General features: G+C 41.3%; 1 protein-coding gene across 8 annotated transcripts; it reads right to left on the bottom strand.

Moving 5' to 3' along the window:
- Positions 1 to 849: 849 nt before the first annotated feature.
- LONRF3 (LON peptidase N-terminal domain and ring finger 3) lies at positions 850 to 20,802 on the bottom strand. Of its 8 annotated transcripts, XR_005956623.1 has the most exons (14): positions 20,094 to 20,802; positions 18,747 to 18,865; positions 18,062 to 18,184; positions 15,758 to 15,913; positions 14,143 to 14,386; positions 13,376 to 13,466; positions 10,101 to 10,215; positions 9,574 to 9,695; positions 8,726 to 8,884; positions 7,549 to 7,711; positions 6,624 to 6,773; positions 4,664 to 5,897; positions 4,155 to 4,214; positions 850 to 3,308 (listed from the first exon to the last, which is right to left on the bottom strand). XR_005956623.1 is itself a non-coding variant. In XM_041485074.1 (12 exons), the coding sequence occupies exons 1-12, from the start codon at positions 20,713 to 20,715 to the stop codon at positions 5,739 to 5,741; spliced, it is 2,223 nt and encodes a 740-aa protein (XP_041341008.1). In that variant the 5' UTR covers positions 20,716 to 20,802; the 3' UTR covers positions 850 to 5,738. The 8 variants fall into 8 exon arrangements, 3 of the variants coding, with proteins under 3 accessions (XP_041341008.1, XP_041341009.1, XP_041341010.1); XR_005956620.1 differs by having other exon boundaries at positions 4,155 to 5,897; XR_005956621.1 differs by having other exon boundaries at positions 850 to 4,214.
- Positions 20,803 to 21,519: the final 717 nt, after the last annotated feature.

Below are 21,519 nucleotides of genomic sequence, written 5' to 3'. Positions count from 1 at the left end.
GATCAGACACAAATATATTTTCTCATAGATAACAGAGGCCTTGACATAATGAGTTGTAGGCTCACCATAGGCCTTAGCCTGTGCCCTGGATTCTAAAGTAAATGCAGAGTCTGAACAAGCTTACGTAAGAGGCCAGCAAGGCAACCTCTGACCCCGGAGTGGCTGGGGCTCAGGCAGCAAGTCACAAGCATGCTGCAGCTCTCTTAAATGACAAGGCACATGAAGCAGCCCATACATATGTAACTTGCAAAAAATTTCAAATCTTCCTATTTTTTGTAGAATAAACTCTTAGTATTAGGTTTATGAATAAAGGTATTCCCTAGCTTTCTCTGTGAAGTTGAGTTTGATAGCCCTATGGAACTTCTGAAGTGGTCATCACTGAGAACAATCCTTTCATCACCACACAGACAGCTTAAATGTGGCTGGGATCACTCCTGCCTGAGACAGTAAATGAAAAGGTATCCTGGGCATCGGTTTAAATCACAGCAACCTGTAAAGCAAATAGTAATGCAGCAGAGGAACCGAAGCCCACAGAAGTGCAGTGTAGTGCAGTAAGCCAGGCCTTCAGCTCCCATCCTTTTCACTTTACCACAGCAACAAAGGAAGAAAGGAAGGGAAATAAAACCAAGCCCAAACCCTCCCCCCAAACCAGCAGCACCTGCTGTCATCTTTCACAACATCTGAGGTTTGAAGAACTTAATTTCTATTGTTTGGCTTCTTGACTTCAAGTGTTGTTGTGTGACTGCAGGATACAGGAGTTGTTCTTTGTTCCTTTACCTAAAAGACCTGCAAAAAGCAGCTCCCCTGTAATATTTGTTTGCCTCTGTAGTTGTTATGCAAGCCAAAGAGTAAAGAAGACAAAAATTTTAATTAGGAAACAACTCTCCACACAGACTTTGTTGGTACAACATAGTTATAAGTACATCTACAAACACATACAGGTTCTTTGGACTATGATTTTTTAAAATATATTTTATATGACAATGCAAACAAATCTGGAAAAAAACCAAATTACTTCAAACTTATGTAGAGGTAGCTGAACAGTATTCTGTCCAGTGATATGAGAGTATAACTTAAGTTTCATTTCAAGTTCATTACAGTGCACAAAAGGATGTTTTACAAACAAATGGAATATACAAGTCCACAAAACATTTTATTTAAAATGGCTTGATAGATATATTTCTGGCACTCTTGTAACCACATAGCTTGATGGAATTAAATTGGACAAGTATATGGTTCTAAATTAAGACATCTTACACAGATAGTCTTTTGCTCCTCATTTTTGTACTTCTCCCGTTCCTTATCAGGGAATTATAGAAGCTATTACATTGTTTTTGCTACACTTCTGCTCTGTAAACCTTTGTTCTGCAAACTGAATGTAAAGATTAAAAGCTGCATATGTTTTATATTTATAAAATATATGGCTATGACTATTAAAAAGCTCAAGAATGGCAATAACAGAATACAGGCACTTCTATGTGAGGGTTACTTTAGACCTTATGAAAATCCAACATCAGTAAGCACTTCACATGATACCTGGATGAGTAAGTCAATGTAATAGTTCAGGTTTTTATTATCCACCATTTCAATCCTGTCTAAGCAGATTAGTTTCTTTCTTCTTTCAGACAATATTTAGCAAAGTGTTTCAAGAGAGTGACTTTGCTCAAACTACCAATTTGCTATTGCCATAAGACTTTCAGTGATTTACTGGGCTTTGGAAATAAACCCCAGCTCCTAAACTACATGCTGCACTAGTTACAGTTGTGAATTAAATGAGAACTAAGGGGTTGAAAAGAGGGATTGTGTTTGTCTGATGTAGGACTTGGGGGAAATGGGGAACACTACCCTAAGTGCATATAGATCCATGGGGTTTTTATGCACAAAACCCCTATAGATAAATTTCACTTTCTTTTTTAAATAAGTGTTTGTGAACATGTTCTCCATTCCTAAACATTGCATTTAAATACAACTCCTGTCATTGATTTAAACACCAGTAAAACTTCAGCACCAAGTAGAAATCATTAAAAAGAAAAGTTTTCACAATGAGAACAATCAACTTCCCAGGGAGGTGTTGGATTTCCCAACATTGGGCTCTTGTAAGATTTGGCTGGATAGCCTGCTGGACCATCTTGTCTAGACCATGCTTTTGCCAAGAAAAGTTGGACCCGCTGATCCTTGAGGTCTCTTTCAACCTGGGATTCCATGATTGTGTGAAAAGACCATCTAAACCAGAACTCAACTCTATGAAGCTCTTTCTCTACAGAACAGATTAACACAGACCTGCTACATCCAAATCCACTTTTTTTTTTTTTTTAGATTAAAACAATCTTTGGATTAATAAATCCATGGTTGAGGTGTTCTGTCAGTGAGCAGTGGTGCAGGACAGAAGGACGGGGAGCCACATGTCTGACAGCTGGTATCTCTTATTGCTACACTGTCATGGAAGATAGCAGCACTTAAAGGAATTACAGAAAAAAAGCAAGAGGAACTTTTACAGCTAACACCAGAATGTCACTTAAGACTCAGCATAAAGGCCTATCACACCATTTTATCATTTCATTATTAAAACTACTGAACTACTGTCTAAGCAGCCTATGCATTACCTATGCCCCACAACAATTAATCAATATTTCTGACCACACAGGAAATGCAAGTTTGAATCATGATTTTGTTTTGTTGGGTTTTTTGTTTTTACCAGATGAGCAAGACTGGTTATAAAACTGGGTTTGGTGTCTAGAAAAATGTGAGCAGCTTAACTAAAATATTCCTCCAATTAGTACTTTATCTGATCAATGCTATTTCTATAAATAAACTGAAGGTATTTTTAAATCTGTTCAGCTGTTTATTCATGCCTGTGATAAATGTTGCATTTACATCCTTGTACTTATTTATGCAACTAAAAAAATCAGTGGTAGTGTGGCAAAACTAGATTTTTTAAAATTTGAAACATCATTACTGAATCCTTACCATCTCAACATAATGAAGGCTAAGGGTACTCCTTGTCCAGTTTTTCCTGGACAGGTTTGTGCTCTCTAGCATCCATCTTTCTCAGTATTGGTTTTCATTTCTGATGGAATTTGCAGACTTTAGCCATTAATCTAGGATGTGTGGCCATAGAGCAGCCCCAGCAAGAATGCTACTGTACCTGTACAGATGGAATTTTGATTTGTTGTGCATATGCAGATCACCTGCTTGCATTACATGCAGTAGGTCCAGTGTTTCCAGGCTGCAACAAATGCACTGGGTGTTCACGATGCAGGGCATGTACACAAGTCTCTGCTTGGAAATTCTGGCAGCTTTACTCAAGGCTAACAGAAAAGACAATAGTCATCTTTAAAATCAAGGATTCTTTCCATGACATCTTTTCTAAAACAACAAAATAGGCAGAATGAGTATGTAGAAGACACAGCATGCAGGATAAAAAAATAATTACATCAGTGAGAAAACAGTTTAAATTAGGTATTTAAGCTCCTTTTCTTACAGATAAGAGTAAGAAAAGTAGAAGCTTTTTTTCCTGTGGGAGCAATATGAGACACTTATGCTCTGCAATAGTACATAATGGTTTGTGGAAGAATTGCATTTAATGCAGTTTCACTTCCAAACACGTAGAAATCACTTTGTTGACTTATGAACACAAAATGCCACAGCAGGTGTCAGCCACCACCACTTGGTACTGTTCAGAAGATGTAGGTGTTTTTATACATTGTTTACAACATGCCAAGTACCATTCCATGGAGGAAGTGCAGCAATCCAGCAGTATGGAAGGAAGTTACAGCATTTCCAAAGTAGCTCAATGCAAACAGGATAGAGATTCCATGTGCACCACAAGGGTGAAACATGTTTGTCTTCCATTTGCTTCTTTGGTACCCTTATAAAAAAGTTCTACAGAATTTAACAAAAGGGGAACAAAGGTAGCTTTATGGAAACTAATTTTAACTACCAAATATTTCTGATGAGATAATGGAAAAACATGCAGAAAAACTACATTAAATCCTACTGCATTTTTCTCATAAAGGCATGAAATGGCAGAGTGCTATCCTGCATAAAAAAACCCAAGGAAATTTATAGCATTCTATAACATTCTCACTTCATTCTAGTTTTTGCCACTGAAAAGGAAAAGAGTAGCTTAGAATAAAAGGCCCAGTTTTGCTCACATTGAAATCAGTGAAAGTCAAAATCAGATGGAGGTAAGAGCAGTCCCAGAAAGTGGTACACTGTAAGCAATAAAAGCAGCAAAACAAATATATGAACTGTTTAAAAAAAAATCAAAACCAAGACACTTCCTGTTCTCATTTCTGCTCTATTTTTACCTGCTTTATAGCTAGAAGTAATCACACTAAAATTCACTTGCCTTCCTTGGGAGATAACTATTATTAGCAACACTACCCAATCTCTTAAGAGAAAAGCAATGGCTGGGTAGAGATTTGAAGCTAACAGAAGCCTGAAGGTTGGGGTGAAATAAATAGCATTTATTACAACATATTCCTTCTTATGTGACACAAACTACCCTCTGAGTCCTACAGTTCAAAATAATTCCCCCCTCCCCCTCCCATACACACACTCCAAAGCCAAATCCCACCAAACAGTTAAAAGAAATAAAAACTCAACAGCAACAACAGTTGATGGAAAAAAAAAGAAAAAAAAAATCTATGTATTAACCTACAATGAAATGACACCAGTACTTCCAGTTTTCTCTAGGATAAGCCACTTTCCATATATTGCAGCTCTTTCTTCGCAGTTGTTTGTAGCCATTGTCCATTTTTGCAAGAAAGAGTTCAGATAAAAATTCAACTTCAAGTTATTCTGTTCTGTGAAATATTAGGGGTTAGATCCTTCTGTCACCACTAGGGTCAATTCCCACTGACATCAACCATCAGTACTTGAATCTACCCAAGCACAAACACAAGCTTAAGCAGGTGCTTGACTGGTTGTATCAGGAACCTCTCCACAAGCATAGCATGAACCTTCAACAGCTGTGCTTGAATTAACTCAGACAATCTGTGTATTCAAAGACTTCAAGGCAGGATGTTTTGGGGGCGTTCTTAAGCTACAGTAGAACTGGGGATGAGTAGAAAAACATTCAAAGTATTTGAACACAAATAACTGAAAAATTATCAAAGCAGTTGCTTGTGCACTGCAAGAATCATCATTTTTGCCCCCAGTCATAAATACAGGGTAAAAACGCTATAAATAGAGCAGCTCACTTTCCTTTAGTGAATGAACACATAAATAATATACATTTTGAAACAAAAAAATCATAGTGCAAAAATAAATTATCAAACAGAAGTTGTGAACATTATTTTACACAATGCTATATAAAACCTGAACCATTTGAATAAAAGACTTTGCAGTTCACTGAAATAATGCATTAACCTTAATATTTCTGCTTCACATTAAACTGCACAGTTTATCCTTTATCCACTAAAAAATAAAAATAAAATAAATTAAAAAACCCTTAAGATTTTTAAAAGGTTTATGGCAAACAAGATCACTTTTTGTTCTCTCACATTTGTTATTAATCTAGCAGTGCAGCGATTGAATACTCGTCTCAGTTCCAAATGGAAACTACTGAAGTATCCATAAACATCCCCTGCTCTTTATAAAGTCATTCTCTTTGAAACTCAGGCTTGAAGCATCCTGACACTCAGATCTGTAAGACATTATTGCAGTGGGGTGAAGTTCCAAGGGACAGCCTGCAGTCAGGGGCCGCGGAGCCTGCCCAGCGCTGCTGCTCACCGTCACCGCGGCCTGGCGCGCGCCATGAAGGTCAGGACGCGCCGGATGCCGCTCAGGCGGTCCCTGAGCGACTTCATGGCCAGGAACGGCAGCTGGGCTCTGTTCTCCAGGGGAAGCACAGCCAGGACCCACCAGCACCAGGCTGGCCCATTGGGGTTAGCCTGCAGTCGGGGGCAAAAAAAAAAATTAGAAGTGAGGATTCATATGGCTGGTAAGGTTTGGGTTTTGAGGATTTAACTCTGAAAACGCAGTTTCAGATAGCAATGTAGCAAGTAGATAATTTCATTGCCAGCCTAGTGGCTTGTGATTACTGGTTGGCCTGAAACAGGTTACAAACAAGTTGCACCTTTCCTAAAAACAGAATGTTAAAGTAGGATGCATTTCTATTACCAGCAACAATTTATAGGCTGAGCTTTCCGGATTTTTAAAAATCTATTTTCTTCCCATGTTATTACTGACCCAGATCTTTTTGATTTCTGTCTCCTCCATACTTTATGACACTACCTCATATTTACCTCTTGTTGTTATATTCTGTTATTTTAGGACCCCAGCATTTGCAGTCCTTTAACAAAAGTAGCAAGTTTCCAGTTGCCTATTTACTCTCAGTCATTTAACTGGGCAAGTAGAGCAGGCAAAAAGGCAGTTCAGTCTCCTGAGATTAATGCACTGAGATAAATAGTCTCAGAAAGTTATCAACATTAAATATGAACTTTTTCTTTGCAACTGTGCTACCATTGGTGTGTGGCGACAGAATTTAGAGGCTCAGCTTACGTGGGGTAAATGCAGAGTATTCATATTTTCATCTTAAAACACAATGCCTGCCAGCTTATCGGATATCCCTGCTATTTCTGTCCCGAAAAGTTACATAAGCCACTGATTGTGGATACCTGTGGGTCAGGATCTTTAGCTGGCATTGGACCAAAATGACTGAGAATTCGACTTTTCAGTGCTTGCTTGAGGGAGTTAAACCATGTATAGGCCTGATCATAGACAGAGTCATGGAGAACAAGTAATGCAGCATACTCTTGCCCCTGCACCTGGAATGAGAAATGGAGGGGGAAGGTTACTGTTAGTTCAGTCTGTGTGTTGGGGAAGGCATAGGATTTTCAGGATTGGGTAAGGAAAAAGAAAAAAGCATGCCAAAATAGTTCTGGAGTAAACAGTGACAGCTTATTTGGTGTTTCCCCTTCTGATGACCCTCCCCTATCCAAATTCTTCACTTTGCCTGTATTCTAAACCAAAAATATCTATTTGTAGAATTTGCAGTTTCTGGATTTTCATATGAAAAATCCTTTACACAAATAGCGCACAAAAACAGAAAAAAAAAGATTGTGCAAAACTTTAAAAAAAAATTCAGTAGAGCCTCAGCGTAGACAATAATGTCTACTTCCCATTACATACCAAAACCTCTTAAGAATTAATGCAAACAATTTTGAAGGTTATGGTGCACCCAATCCTGCTGCTGCTTACCTGAATAGGGATTTTTAAATGGCTTCCATATAAATGGTGTAGGGTTCCCCCTCCACCCTCTTATAAACTGCAGTTATTCTGTCTAGAAGAGCAGTAAGATCTCATCTTGGATTAACTTAGTCTGGTTCTCTGACAAATACCTCCAGGAAACACTCTTCAGTACATGGACAGTGTGTGTACATGCCTGTGCTAACTAGTATGTGTCCCACCTTAACCATGAGCAGTTATTAAATACCACAAATTTGTTTTATTAGAAACTTCTACCACAAAAGCCTCCCTAAAAACATACATGCTTAGAATTTCACATGTACTGCAGATGAAATGAAATATTTCTGAATCTACCTTTTGATCCTCAATGTACTCAATATCTGCTGTATTATATCCATCACGCTGGCTGTGCTGGATCACCTTAAATCTCCTCTTGCCAATGCTGTCTACAACAGAGCGACCATCAGCAAAGAATTCAACATTTCTTATCTCCAGAATGCAGCCGTAATCTGCAAACCTATTGAAAGCAGAACAAAAGCAAGTAAACAAATCTTATTCTCTCCACCCTGAGTTCCACAGAGCTGCCATACAGCCAGTCCCTGCCACAAAGGTATTTACCAATGTCAGCTCATTTCTATTGTTCATAGCACTGACCTGCTGTAGTTCAAATTATTCCACAATTGTTTGCAAAACTATCAGGAAGATTCAGACTGTCTAATCTGATTAATGCTAACTGGATGTTTTGGAATACAGGAAACATCTTATGAAACTGAAAGATACACAGATCAGAAGCAAGCTTTCTCCATAATCCTAACGTGTTCAGTCAGTTTGTACAGAAGGACAAGTGCAATTCAGAACATTAACATTATGGAAGGACTAAGAAATCTATGAAGAAAAAGGTTTTTGCATAATTTCAGCAGGTTTTACTTTGCAGGTGGATATTTTCTGCAAATCATACTTTTCACAGAGTATACATACCCAGTAAGTTTATAGCATAAAAAGAAGGAAGAAAAGCTAAATAGCGAGCCAAACACTGAATTCAAATAACCTAAGACTGACTGTAAATGGCTCAACGTAAATGCTCAGCCAGTCCTTACGAAGGTACTGTTATATCTCTGCAGCCTCCACTATAAATATACAAAGGATATAAACATATCCTATAATTTAAGGAAATTTAGCCCAAGAACACACCTTACTGCCATTTTGATTTCTTGCGCCAAAACACTCAGCAGATTTAAAAGCAGGAGAAAAATACACTTTTTTTCATATATTACAGGAGGTCTGCAGCTCAGTCACATGTGACACACATTCAGTTGTGAGTGTTTTGAGAGAACAGACCATCATATTAGTCAGAGCTCAAGAGAAAAACTTCTGTCTCCTCAATGTCTTTAACGTGCAGGATCAGGAAGAAACTTTCTCTACTGGAAAACTAGACAGGTATGACAGCCACGGATCTTTCTGCACCTCTCCACTGGCTCCAGACTAAGAGGGTGCCTCTTAGGGTGCCTCATGGTCCAAGCTCTTCACTCACCCCTTGAGAGGGTCGCTGATGCACATCCCAAACTGTTTGGTGCCTGTCTCCATGCACCTCCGGATCATCAGCCGGTAGCACGGCTCGAAGATGTGCAAAGGACATGGGACTGTAGGATAGGCCATTGTGCAAACAAATATGGGAACATTCTTATTTAGGCTGTAAGAAAAAAGAAAGGTAAGAAAGGAAAAATCAGATCTGATGTTTTACCAAACTACTGACACAAGTCTCACATTGTTTAAAATGATGACGTCTTTAAATAGAAATTATAGCATCTTTAGAATAAAATTCTTAATGGAATAAAGAAAGCTAAAATTATTGGCAAAAGCTTAATTCCATTCTTACAGGAATGGTAAAAGCAAAAATTATTTTCCCTTTAACTGACTAAATACTCTAGAAAATTATATACCACTTAATAACAGACAGTTTTTTCACTAAGCTTTCTGGATTTGCTTGTGAAAGCGTTATTGAATCTCTGGTATTGCTTATATTTATTTTATTTCCCTTAATCCCATTCCTTCCCTATCCAGTATACTCCAAACCCCATCCTGTCAGATTGCTTCTCACTCTGTCCCTTTTATAGAGGTCCACTGAAAGCAGACATTGCTTTGTACTTTGTTTATAAAGCAACTTCTGGATTTCTTCTACTTCTCTTTATTCTTTAGCACAGTGTCTAGTTTTTATGCTCACTCAAGCACAATTTCCCCTGGACCCTGTTCTCTGAAATCACATGGTACAGAGAAAGAAGCTCTATCAGCATCTCAGCTCGTGTTCCACAGCAGCCAGAGCCACTCACAGCCAGCAGCAGCAGAATTAGAGATGGGATTTTACATAAATGGATTACATACTTGGAAAGCTCTGCTATTTCCTCTTCATAAATCTTTCTCCTTTCAGTGAGTTCTTCTGGAAGATATCTGGCTATTAGCTCCTCCATTAGCACTGTTTTGCAGTATTTCCTCATAGCCAAGCACTGCAGTAAGAACATGCACAAGCAGTTAGAGAGAACATCCAGCACTTCACAATGTTTGGTGCCTGTGCAAAGGGCATCACCCCATTTTCTGATGTCTGTGAGTCTACCATGTCTCAAACTTGCCACTGAAGAGTTGTTTTCTTTTAACTATTCCCTGTGTTACAGACATTCACTTAGGAAATCTGTAAAGCAAAAATCACCTACAGATTTTCTAAGCACAGGCCTGGTCCTGAGGTTTGAACAGAGACTAGCCAAGCCTGGCAACTCACAAGAGCATTTTAAAAGTCACCTTCTTCCTGAGTTAAGAAATATTTATTTTGTGTTGGGAAATATCAAGGCTGTCTGAAGGTGAAGTGGTCCCTATCACTTGCACTTCAACTTATGCTGAAAAAATCCAAGAATTACCTCTGAGAGCCCTTCCTTGCACAGGGGACATTTTGGGTTGTGATCCAGGCACCTCTCCAGACATTTGAGACAGAAGGTGTGTCCACAAGGTGTAGTGACAGGTTCATAGAAGAGCCTGGATTGGAAAATCCAAGAGCAAAAAGACAACAATATCGTGTACTAAAGTAAAAGAAAAAAGTTGCTACCAAAAAAACCCTGAATTCATTCACTAACTTAACTACTGACTACTACAGGGATAAAGTCACTTCTTGCTTTTAATTTCTCCAACCAACTTTTGTATTTATTCAGCCTACAGACTTTGTTATTGCCACCCAACATGAAAGGCAGCCCATGAACTCCGACTTCAGTGAATGTGAGGGACAATATTGTCACAAACTTCCAACAAGCCAGCATTTAATTTTCCCCTGTGTGAGCAATAAACAGACCCAGAAGTTGGATCATCTGACTTCACTAATGAAATTGAGCAATACTTCCACAACTATTACTGAAATTTTGTGATTACTTGTATGTGTAGAGCTAAGCACAAAATACCTATTTGCAGTAATAGCCCACATGAGTAATTACAATATACTGGGACTTGGCATGATTCTATTATTGCCAGTTCTAATGGGTATTTTTTTCTTTTAGTAGAGTTTTTAACCTTCAAGGGACTGCTTTTCTGGAAAATGAGTGACAGGAGGTTCATGTTTTATCTGGAAGAATATTTAAATATATAAGGCCAGGTCTTCAAAATATCATGGTACCTATTCTTTACCCATTTCAAGGACCTCTATGACACTTATTGTCATGTAAAGATTTTTTCCTTATTATGATTATGTAATACTGCAAAGTCATGTTTCCTTGTCAATAAAGACCTTAAGGAGATGTAAATAATACAGAAGTTTTTTTCTAAAAATAGAAACCATTCAAATCTAGAAACTAAATTATCTGGAATATACTGTATTTTATAACATACTGTCTGAACATTTTAAGGTCTTAAATACTACTCTCATTATAATTTAAGTGAATTAATTTTTCTTAAAAGTATCAGTTTATCAAAAGTACACTATGTTCTGTTAAACGTGGAAATTAAAACACGTAAACCCACGTTTATTAGCGTCTTTGACAAGATGAGTGTATTTAAGAAAGCAATTGGCTTTTAACAAGACTGCTATAGAGAGCTCATTAAATGTCATTAGTTACTAAAAACATTGACATTTAAGCAATGGAACATATGAAATAGTATCTAAAATGCCACACCTATCTTATTGCAACTTGATGGTGCAATTGAAAACGCTTGTTAACTGTTTCATGAACAAAACCTCACAAACTGTGTGAAACACTGAATTCTACCCCATGTTCCAGTAAGCACTGCATTGCGTACGTAATTACTTGGTAGGGACTGACTTCATCTGAAACGTAGCACAAAGACAAGATACTTCTCTTAAGATTCCTGAGCCTGCCCTAGCTCCAACAAAAGCCAGCAGCAGCTTTTCCTAACTACTCTAAGAGGACCTGGACAAGCTCCATGACTTGCAGAAAGAAACACTACACACCAAGACTTGCCATGACATTATTTTGAGCTACTGTAACACAGAAACAAAGCTGCTGCAGAATAATGCTCCTTCTTTTCTCACTAGTACCTTGCTTTGACTACTTTGTATTTTCTGCTTGCTGCTGGAGCAAAGGTAGATCAATAACATTTTTGCCACTCCATCAGATAAACAGGTTAATAACAGCTCCTGCAGTTAATTGTGAGCAGGTCAGTAGGTTACTAGGTAATTAGTCCAAAGTATTCAGGAACCAAAACCCCAAAAGGCTTCTGAAGAACATGGCAGGAAGTAATTATAATGGGTCTGCATAAATAACCAGAAAGATCTTAGGAGAGCTTTCCTGAGCACAAGCCCTCCTTGTGCAGTGATGTTACAAAGCCAACATCCTTCTGAAGGCAAAGCCTGCATTTGGGACTACAATTCCAGGCACAGCACCTATACCATCCCCTATTCTATAAGGGAAACAGTAATCCTTGGGATAATTCCTTTACAAATGTATTGTAGTCTGGCTGTTTCTGATTTAACAGAGGATGGGAAAGTAGGATGAATTATTTTTATTTAAAACATCTGAAAAATGCTTTGTGGACACGATGATAAACAATCAGAATCACTAAACCATCTAAGACTAATTGTGTGGCTTTCTGTTAGAGGAAAGTTTTGCTCTTTGCATTATTGAGCGTTTTGACAGCTGCACAAACTTTTGGAACATATTTCAGCTGTAGACAGGCAGAGGGAGAGGGGGCAGATCTGATTTATTCCAAGCAGAAGCAAATTAGACAATACAGCAGTTGGTCCTCAAAGCTTTCAGTTTGTCTGAAACAAATTGAAGCCTCCTCCTCTGCATACAAACAACAAAATCCAGATTTCTCAAAACACAAGCCTTCAGAAGTAAATCCCTGAAGAGGCTATCTGCTATTTAACAATTTTAAAATATTGTGCAAAACAAACCCCAACAGGAATTATAGATAAATCTGGGTCATTAAAAAAACCAAACACCAAGCAACACCCCCTACAGCAAGTGAAACACCTTCCCAATATTTCTAAGTCACTAAAACCCCCCCACATAACATATTTGCCAAAGTGAAAATGTTTTGTACAAAACAAGTAGTAAAATAGATGCAGTTGGCAACTCCTACTTGTTTTACCAAGCCATTGCTGTTCCCAAGGAAAACTGTTGTTTTATTAACAATTTTTCTTACTGGAAGAAGAAATCTTCAAGCAAATGGAGTGACTGCCTCAGTAAAGTGAGGAACAGATCTCAAGCAAGAGTTAAAACATACTCTTAACTTAGTCACAAGATCCTCCTATTGCAATAGCAGCAACACAGTACTTCACATGCAAACTCAGAATATTCACTGGAGGTGGTATCTTTAGGTATTTTGTGCTTTTCTGACAAAAAAAAAAGCTCTACAAATTCCCAGGTGAGAGCTGTGGGTTTGTGCACTGTGTCAGTGGTGAGAGCAAACCTTTCAGACACCTTCTCTTACATGCTTAACCCCTGTGTGACTTTGTGTGCCCTTTCCAAAGCAATCACTAGCCCAGACAAGACCAAAGAGTCCCCATTCATCAACAGTGCTCACAACCAAAGGTCTAAAAATGCATCACAGGAGTAACAATCACAGTAAAAGCTAATTTCATGTCACAGGCAGAAATAAGTACCAAGCAAGCTAGAAAATCTCTAGGTCATAAAAGGGAGGAAAATACAGCTGGAAAGCTATAGATATCTGTGAGAAAAGAACACACCTCATACACAGGGAGCAGTCCAAATCTGATGGATCCACAACTTCAAATGGAATATGTTGTCCAGTACTATTTTCCCTAATATCAACTACGTCTATCAATAAGAAGAAAAAATAAATGTAGTTGAACAGAACCATGCAAGCACAATGCCATCTCATGTATTTACACCAGCATCTGATATTTAAATGTGTGTTGTATATACTTGCAACTCACTGAACTATGAAGCATCATTAGAGTAATTTCTAGGCAAAGCCTCAAATTCAGTCTCGGCACAAATCAGCACATCTCCCCTTAATTTTGGTCACATTATACCCACTTACAGAGGGATCAATCTGGCCTTGCATTAGCAATCAATGTCAAAACACTTTTTGTTAGTGCTGAAAGTCTAAAGCAAGACAAATTATTCTCTCATACCATTGTGAATACATCCCACAGCATGAAAACAAGGCCAGGTACCAAGAAAAAAAATAGATGTTGTTCTTTTAAACTTTTAGAATTATTATAGAAAGTGCTAAGACCATGTGCAACACTGATGTTCTTTAAAATATTCAGAGCTCTGCTGAGAAAAGCACATGACCCAACCCTCTTTGCCCCTATTTAGGCTTTTTCTCTCTATCCACAGTAAAGCTTCCACAACCTGCATGCCTTGATTAGACAAAAGAGAAAATATAAAAGGCAAAGTGGAATTTGGTTCCTCTTTGTCTGAATCTTACAGAAGAAAAGATTCCATGGGTGGCACGCCATGGAACCTGTCCTCTAGTTAAACATACCTTTCTTCATCAGTTTGCAGGGCACCTCAGAATTTCGCATCTCCTCTGAGCAGCACTTCCTTTTCAGGAGGCTGCATTTCTCAGAGAGGGGAAAAGTGGACTCTGGCATGGAGGTGAATTTGTTCTCCTCCTCTGAGCAGTCCTTTTTGCTCTCTGTAATTTGTATAGATTTCCTCAAACTACCAGAAGTAGTTACATTTGGTTCCTCTTGAATGGAAAAACCCTTTTTCTGTTCCACATTGACCTGTGTGAAGAGAGGACTGACATTAGACCAATCTTCCAACAACTTGGTAAGGAAAAACCCAATCTGTCAAAAATCTTTAGTATTATAGCTCACAAGGAAGGACTTTGTAGGTCAAGAAACAAGAGTTTGAAAATTGCTAATCCTAATTAAAAAAAACTTAAACCCCAAAAAGCAAACAACCAACAAACTCGATTTCCCCTCCCCACCATTGAGTGGTTTTAGCCCTTTTGTGTGGCTTTAAAGCTCAAAGGTTGTGAAAGTGGATTCAGGCAGAAATATGGCTAGATCTCATGTTAAATATATTGTTATCACTGAACCTATGGGAAAATGCATATTGTTTACATCATGGTGATGGTACCACCTATAGGAAAAGCAAAACAATTCAGTTCATTTTAAGGAAGCAGTAAAAACACACAAAATTTATAAGAGAGAAAATGCCCAGAGCTTCCTCTGGCAAGGCAGATTACTTTCTCAGAGGATAAACCATTCAGGGTTTATTCTACTATGGCCACAGGACATCCTGTGAGCAGCCACTGCACAGGACGTCACCTGCCAGCTTTGTAACATCACCTCCCTGGATGGACCCAAACCAGACACTGGATTGTAATGTGTAACATGCAGGAAGATGAGCGAATTCTCCCTTGAATGGTTTTGTGAAAGTCATGCAAAAGGGTTTCTTGCCAGAATATCCTAACAGCCTTTCCATGGGACAATGCCACTGATTGTTTCTTATCAGTCTCAACAATGCAGCTAAAACCTACCACCTCTGTTTGTAAGGACTAGCCAAGCTTTCTCCTAAATATACAATATATGCAAACCCCATCCCAAAGTTCAGGTCTCAGTGAAGCAGAAGTGATCTTTACAAACCTATGAATGTAAATTTCTCCAGCCCTTAACAAAACTACAGCTGCAAAACCAAAGTTATGAAGTAGCTAACCTATCTTATGTAGCTCTACAATAACCTCTAAGTATTGTACAGACTGAGGATAGAATGACTTCGTTACTGGCATCACCAGCTATAGCTCCAGTTGAAGCTGTAGGTTTTAGTATTTCACAGTTTTTGAGGGTATCTCAATCCAATCTAGAGGCCCCTTTCCACTACCAACTACTTGAAAGACCTAAAAACAATTACAGGAGTAGAACCCACTCAATTCTGACAAAATTTATCAGAACAGAGGACTTCTGTTAAAGAAAAAAAGTCAAATAAGGAGACTTCAGTAAGTTCACACTGTTTTGTATGTTCTGAAACTCAGTAAAAATTTAAGAAAACGTATCCTCCTATCTCCCAGAGGCAAAAAGGAGAGAAGGCTTCCCAATGTGAACACAAAACACACAACAAATTAAGAATCACACATCAGACTTGATCTTTACCTTGAGCAACCTTTGTAGGTTATGGCTGGTGCCTCCAGATCCCACTGAATTTAGGAGATTCCCCTTTAATCTAGAGTGATGTGACAACAGCTGCAGGATATCGGGTAAGTGTTCCTGAGCATTTCCCGGGATGAGTGAAAACAAACTAAGTAGAAGCTGTGATATAAAACAGAACACTTCACTGCTTAGTTCCTTCCTTGCAACCTCTACATGAAAAAGCAAGTAAGGGAATAGCTGAAAGAAGCATCCAGGATTTTGTTAAAACCATTTAAAGAGCCCTTTAAACTAGGGTAGGAACAAAAAGTGCAAGAGCTAATGCAATACAGGCCAAACAGGCAGCAAGAAACAATTTCAGAGTTAAACAAGCCCACAGAGCTATTAACCATTCTCTGTGATGTGACACACACATGCCTTTGTCCTCTTTGTCCTGCAGTTCAGGGCTCACCAGAAATTGTTAACATCTTTCTTAAATGTTTTTAGGTCGTTGTTTTGGTTTTTGGGTGGTTTTTTATTTTTTTGTTGCACAACATCTTTCAGTGGAGTTTACTAGTACAGAAAGCACTCATCTCACAGGTTTAATCCAAGATCAGTTGGGTAAACGTGTCTGATATTGTAAACTGTAGCTATTTTTAATTCACTTATGTGAGAATACAAAAAAGGTAGGCAATAGAAAAATGCCATTTTTTCATTTTCTATGAGAAAATAAGTGAATCTGTTTCAAGTAGCAGCTTGAAGCCTCTTGTATGGCATAGATTATCAGATGAATATTTAAGGAAAGAAACAGACCTGAATAGAAGATTCACACTTCAAAAACTAATTTCAACATACTACTGAGGTGATCCTGCTGATGCCTGAGGAAGCCACATGACAGCTGAGATTTCTATTTAAAGCCAAAAAGGATTTCACAGGATCACACTATGTCCAAACTAACACAGGCAGACAGTTAATTCAAGTAGAACATCACAACTGCACCCAAAGAATTTGGTAAAACCTGGTATGTCACTGTTATGTGACCAGCCTTGGAAATGACCCAGTAAAATATTGCATCATGGATGAACTCTGTGTCTGATGAGTGCACAAGTAATTCTTTCAGTCATAAGAAGCCTAGTTTTTCTCAGAACCCCACTGCTCAGAAATTAAATGTCTTGGAAACGGCTATTTGGAGTCAGAATTCAGAAACATATCTGTTTGTTTCTGGTCTTTTTGCTCTAGTGCACAGAAAGTCTTCCAGCATGACTGTGAGCACAAATCATGACATAATGACAATGAAAGACTGCATGCAACCCACTGGGGGAAAAAGCAAACAAAGCCTTCAAACATCAGTGACAAAAATGTCCTCAGAGGCTGAAATCTCAACCATATAAAAAATGAGATAGAAATTTGATTTCACTGCAACCATTCAGGTTATACTCTGCTACCACTGTGCTTAGAAAGCCTTATGTGCTACAAAACATAGAAACCTTAATGTTCCCATCCCACCAGTAATTGAGAATGGCATAAATACACTGTCATAAAGGAAAATAAAACTATTATATTTTTATTACCATAAGTAATCACTACAACGCTGAGCCTTTTAACTATGACAACAACAACAAAAAAAATCATCAAATGTCAAAATACTGATTTACAGGATATAAGAAATTTGAGGGGTGGGCAAAACAGCAGTATTCACAAAAGCCATATAAGAATTATTACACATTGTAGGTTGCATCTGAAAAAAAGCCTCACTGCAGATCCATTTTTTTGCTTATTTAGCATTAATTATTAGCAACCCTAAAAATCTATTTTAAAACTGCTCTTCCTTTGTTGAGTGCTTCCTCCTTCACACCTCCTGCACGCACTGACACTCGGGCAGCATGACTGGCAGTAGGAAGCAAGCTGCTGCTCCCAAGTGGAGTTTAATGAGTGCTGCGTGTTGTGTTCTGCCAGTCACTGGCCTGATACATCCTTCAATAGCAACTCCCCCTCTTCTGCACTCCAGCATTGGGAATAGATTGCCAGGCTAGGAATCAATTAGAAATTTGAGAAACACAATAGTCTGTGGGTGGCAATTATTAACAATTCAGTTTTCCTTCAAATTTTTTGTAACTGTTTCCATTGAATGGCTGCTGAGTATATTTTCTTGCTACCTTCCTATCTTCAGATCAGCAGTACACAACTCAAATGTGAACAACAGTCTGGATTTGTATCTCCACCCAGCTCTCTGCAGTAATGAGAGAGAAGAAAAGAAAAAAAAATCATATCCTCCTTTAAAAGAGGCCCCTGAAAACAATTGTGCAGATCCAGACGATTTAGGGAACTCACCTTTTGTGCCTCAGACTTGGCTGTCTTGTTCCCAGTATCTAGAGCAAGGCAGAATAGAAACTCCCTTAAAGCTTCTTCTGTTTTCCCCAGATTAGCTAATGCTTGTCCTTTCCTTAGGTGACCCTGCAAGGAAACACATCCACAGCTGCAGCTTTTGTCATGAGAATATGCAATAAAACCACAGTGAAAGTACAAAATATCTTTCTGAAGAAGAAAAAGTTAGACAGGAAAAATCACTATAACCATGTCTTACACCTAGACACCACCAGTGCCTGGGAATCTAAACACAACAGTCCTGAAATCTACAAGCATAAACAGGATATTCTTCCACTCATGCAAGTATCATTATCACAGCACCTGAGCCCAAGTGATATTTGAAACACCTAATTCCCCCCTACATCCACCTTCTAAAATAGTCATTTTGTCCTTAGCATTCAAGTTTTAGAGAGTTCACAAAATTGATATTCATCCAAGTCAAAGATAACAGGCATGGCTCATTCTCCAGGACTAGCACTCTCTTTCTTCACCCCAGGAAGCTCAAGAATATAATGGTTAAATGTCTGCAAATTGCAGGAGTCCAAAAGTTACAGGACTTAAAGCCTCCCTCAGATTCCACTGTCTGACCATTCTAACCATTTCAGGACACTATCAAGGTTTTAAAAAAGTAACTGGAGTCAGAACTTACTTTCAACCAGTATGGCTGGAGCCTGCACGCCGTTTCTGCATCGTGCAACGCATCTTCACAAGCTTTCAAAGTGGAGTTAATCTGGGACCGGTTGCTATATAGTAAGTGGTCATTTGGAGCTGTAGGAAATAGAAAAAGTGATTGATTAGGTAAAAAGAAATTAGTTACATAAGCTTTATTCCTTAATTTTTATTTTGTTTTAAAACACATGTTGGTGCTTCCAAGTTGTACAAAACCACAAAACATGGAGTTTTTAAATAACTATGTACTAAATTAAATCTGGAAACCTCTTTGGGCAGACAAAATGCCAGCTATGTCTTATATAACTGCAGAGAACATTGCATAAATAAATGCTGAGACACTCACACAATAAATTACCAGCACTGACTGAGGATCAGATGGTTGGTAGAGACACACAGGAGAAATTTAAGACACCAGGAGGAATGCTGTCATACTGTAGGGAGGAGTTTCAAAATTGGTAGCATCAAAGTTTTTAAGTGATAAATTAGGGTCTTTTCATGTCAGAGCTCAAAACATGGGAAAAGAAGGGACAGCATGAAGAATCAGGTAGCATTACAATGATCACCGAGTTACACCCACTGCAGCACGGAGACAGAGCGTGTGCTGGGAGAAGGCTGGGCACTTTTCTCGGGAACATTTTCATTCAAGTGAAACGCTTCCCTATAATACCTTGTCTTTAACTTCTACTTAGTACTTGCACCGTGAGTCACTTTTCCTCAAACTGCAGGAAAAGGACCGCATCAAAAGTTCTCCCTGCGCAGCCCCGCGGGCGCTTCCCGGCGATGGGGAGGGAGCGCGGGGCCGGGCCGGCCGGGGGTGCGGGACACGCCCGCCGCCCGGACACGCATCCCCGGCGCTGGGCTGCGAGCGGCTGCTCCGCGCTCGGGGCTGCTCGGAGGGGATCCCCCCGCCCGGAGCCCTTCCCGGGGCGCGGCGGGATGCCCAGGGCGCGGCGCTCCGCTCCCCCCCGGCTCCGCCGGTTACACAACGGCGCCGGCCGGGGGGAGCCCAGCCGGACCGCAGGCTCGGGCTTACGCAACCGCTGCTCTCCTGACCCAGTTTCACCGGGGGCCAAAGAGCCGAGACCCCTCCCTGGGGCTCCCCTCCAGGGCCCTCCGGACACCCGCCCCAGGACACGGCCCGGGGAGCCGGCAGCGAGCGGGAGTGCGTCCCCGGCACACTCCCGGACACCGGGGTATCGCCGGCCGAGCCCAGGGCTCGGCGGGACGAGAGCCGCCGGAGAGGCGGAGATCCCCGGCCGGTGGAAAGTTGTCTCTTCCCCCGGCGCGGAGCCGGGGACCAGCACCAGGGAGAGGGAGCCCTTACCTAGGCTGACCGCTTCGTTGTACTTCTGCAGGGCGGCTTGGAGCTTCTTCTCCTTGTAGAGGAGGTTCCCTTCGTGCCGGAGCTGCGAAGCCTTCACTTGGCAGGGGAACCACTTGGTCAGCAGGTTGCTGAGGATGACATTGACCCGCAGGAGCTGCCCGGCCGCCGCGCTGCCCGCCTCCTTGCACAGGACGCAGCGGGGCTCGGGCGCCCGGTCCCTCTCCAGGCACTTTTTGCAGAACGTGTGTCCGCAAGGCAAGGAAACGGGCTCGAAGAGGAAGCCCTGGCATTTGCGGCACCTGAAGACGTCCCACTCGCGGGGTGCCGCGGGCTGCCCGGCGGCGGGCAGTCCCTCTTTGATCCGGACGCTCTGTGCCAGGCACTCCACCAGCTTCTCCAGCTGCTCGGCGCGCAGCTGCTGGTGGCGGGACGCCAGCTGGTACAGCGGCAGCGCCTCGTGCAGCCGCCCGCCGAAGGCCAGCGCGTCCGCCCGCCCGAGCAGCACCTGCCACTCGGGCCCCAGGCCGCCGCCGGGCGCCTCCAAGTTCTGCGCCTGCAGAGCTTCGGCCGCCAGCTGCAGCACCAGCTGGGGCTCGGGGCGCGGCGGCAGGTGCGAGCCCATGGCGGTGGCTCTAGCGCGGCGGACGGCGCGGGACGCCGTGAGGCGCGGGCGCGGCGCGGCCCCGCCGGCCCATGGTGCTGCTGCCGCCCCGCGCCGGGAGCGGCCCCCCCCGCACCGGGAGGGGCCGCCCCGCTCCGGCCCCGGGGCTCGCCGCTCGCACCGGGAGGGGCCGCCCCGCTCCGGCCCCGGGGCTCGCCGCTCGCACCGGGAGGCGAGGGGCTGCCCCACTCCGGCCCCGGGGCTCGCCGCCCCCCCGGGAGGGCTCCTCCACCCCCTCAGACACCCCGTCCCGCCGGCGCTTCCCCCGGCGCGGCGGGTTTGAGCGGAGAGCTGGGCTGCCGGCACACCGGGCGCGGAGTTCGGTGTGACCCGCTGGTCTGCACGGGCGCCTCGGTGAGACGCGGAATTTGCTCCAGGGTTCGGTGTTTTGGTACCGCCGGTAATGCGAAAGAAACATCGGCTCCCAGTGGTTTTGAAAAGCGAGAATGCCATTTCCTGCTAGAACTGGAATTGCGAAGCTTTGTAGCTGCACAGTTAATCATTCTCTTTACGGGAATACACGGAGTAGTGAAGCTATTTTAATGTCAGGTACTCCTGGTTTTAGAACAACTAAGGAAAACGTTGTGTTTATTTAGTTTTGCAGTGTGGCATGTTGCGCAGCTCTACCTGTCTGTGCCAGATTCCAGATGAAGAGCACATGCCTTCTGATGTATCTTTGTTTTGTTTAACAGCAGCTCTGTTGACCCTTTCAATCTGCATGTTCCCACCAATTCTTGTTAGATGAGACAGTTGCACTAGTTGTGT

The sequence above is a fragment of the Pyrgilauda ruficollis genome, unplaced genomic scaffold, assembly GCF_017590135.1.
Source record: "Pyrgilauda ruficollis isolate IOZ18807 unplaced genomic scaffold, ASM1759013v1 scaffold7, whole genome shotgun sequence".
NCBI lineage: Eukaryota > Metazoa > Chordata > Aves > Passeriformes > Passeridae > Pyrgilauda > Pyrgilauda ruficollis.
The sequence above is the reverse complement of the archived record's forward strand: the minus strand, read 5'-3'. Positions and strand labels throughout refer to the sequence as shown.

What these genes read in the sequence shown, in the direction of transcription:
- LONRF3 (XM_041485074.1), bottom strand. Translation starts at nt 20,715, where the DNA reads ATGGGCTCGCACCTGCCGCCGCGCCCCGAGCCCCAGCTGGTGCTGCAG. An exon ending in CTGCAAACTGATGAAGAAAG is followed by an intron (nt 13,467 to 14,142) that starts GTATGTTTAACT and finishes TCTTATTGATAG; the next exon opens with ACGTAGTTGATATTAGGGAA. An exon ending in GCAAGGAAGGGCTCTCAGAG is followed by an intron (nt 9,696 to 10,100) that starts GTAATTCTTGGA and finishes TTCTTACTGCAG; the next exon opens with TGCTTGGCTATGAGGAAATA.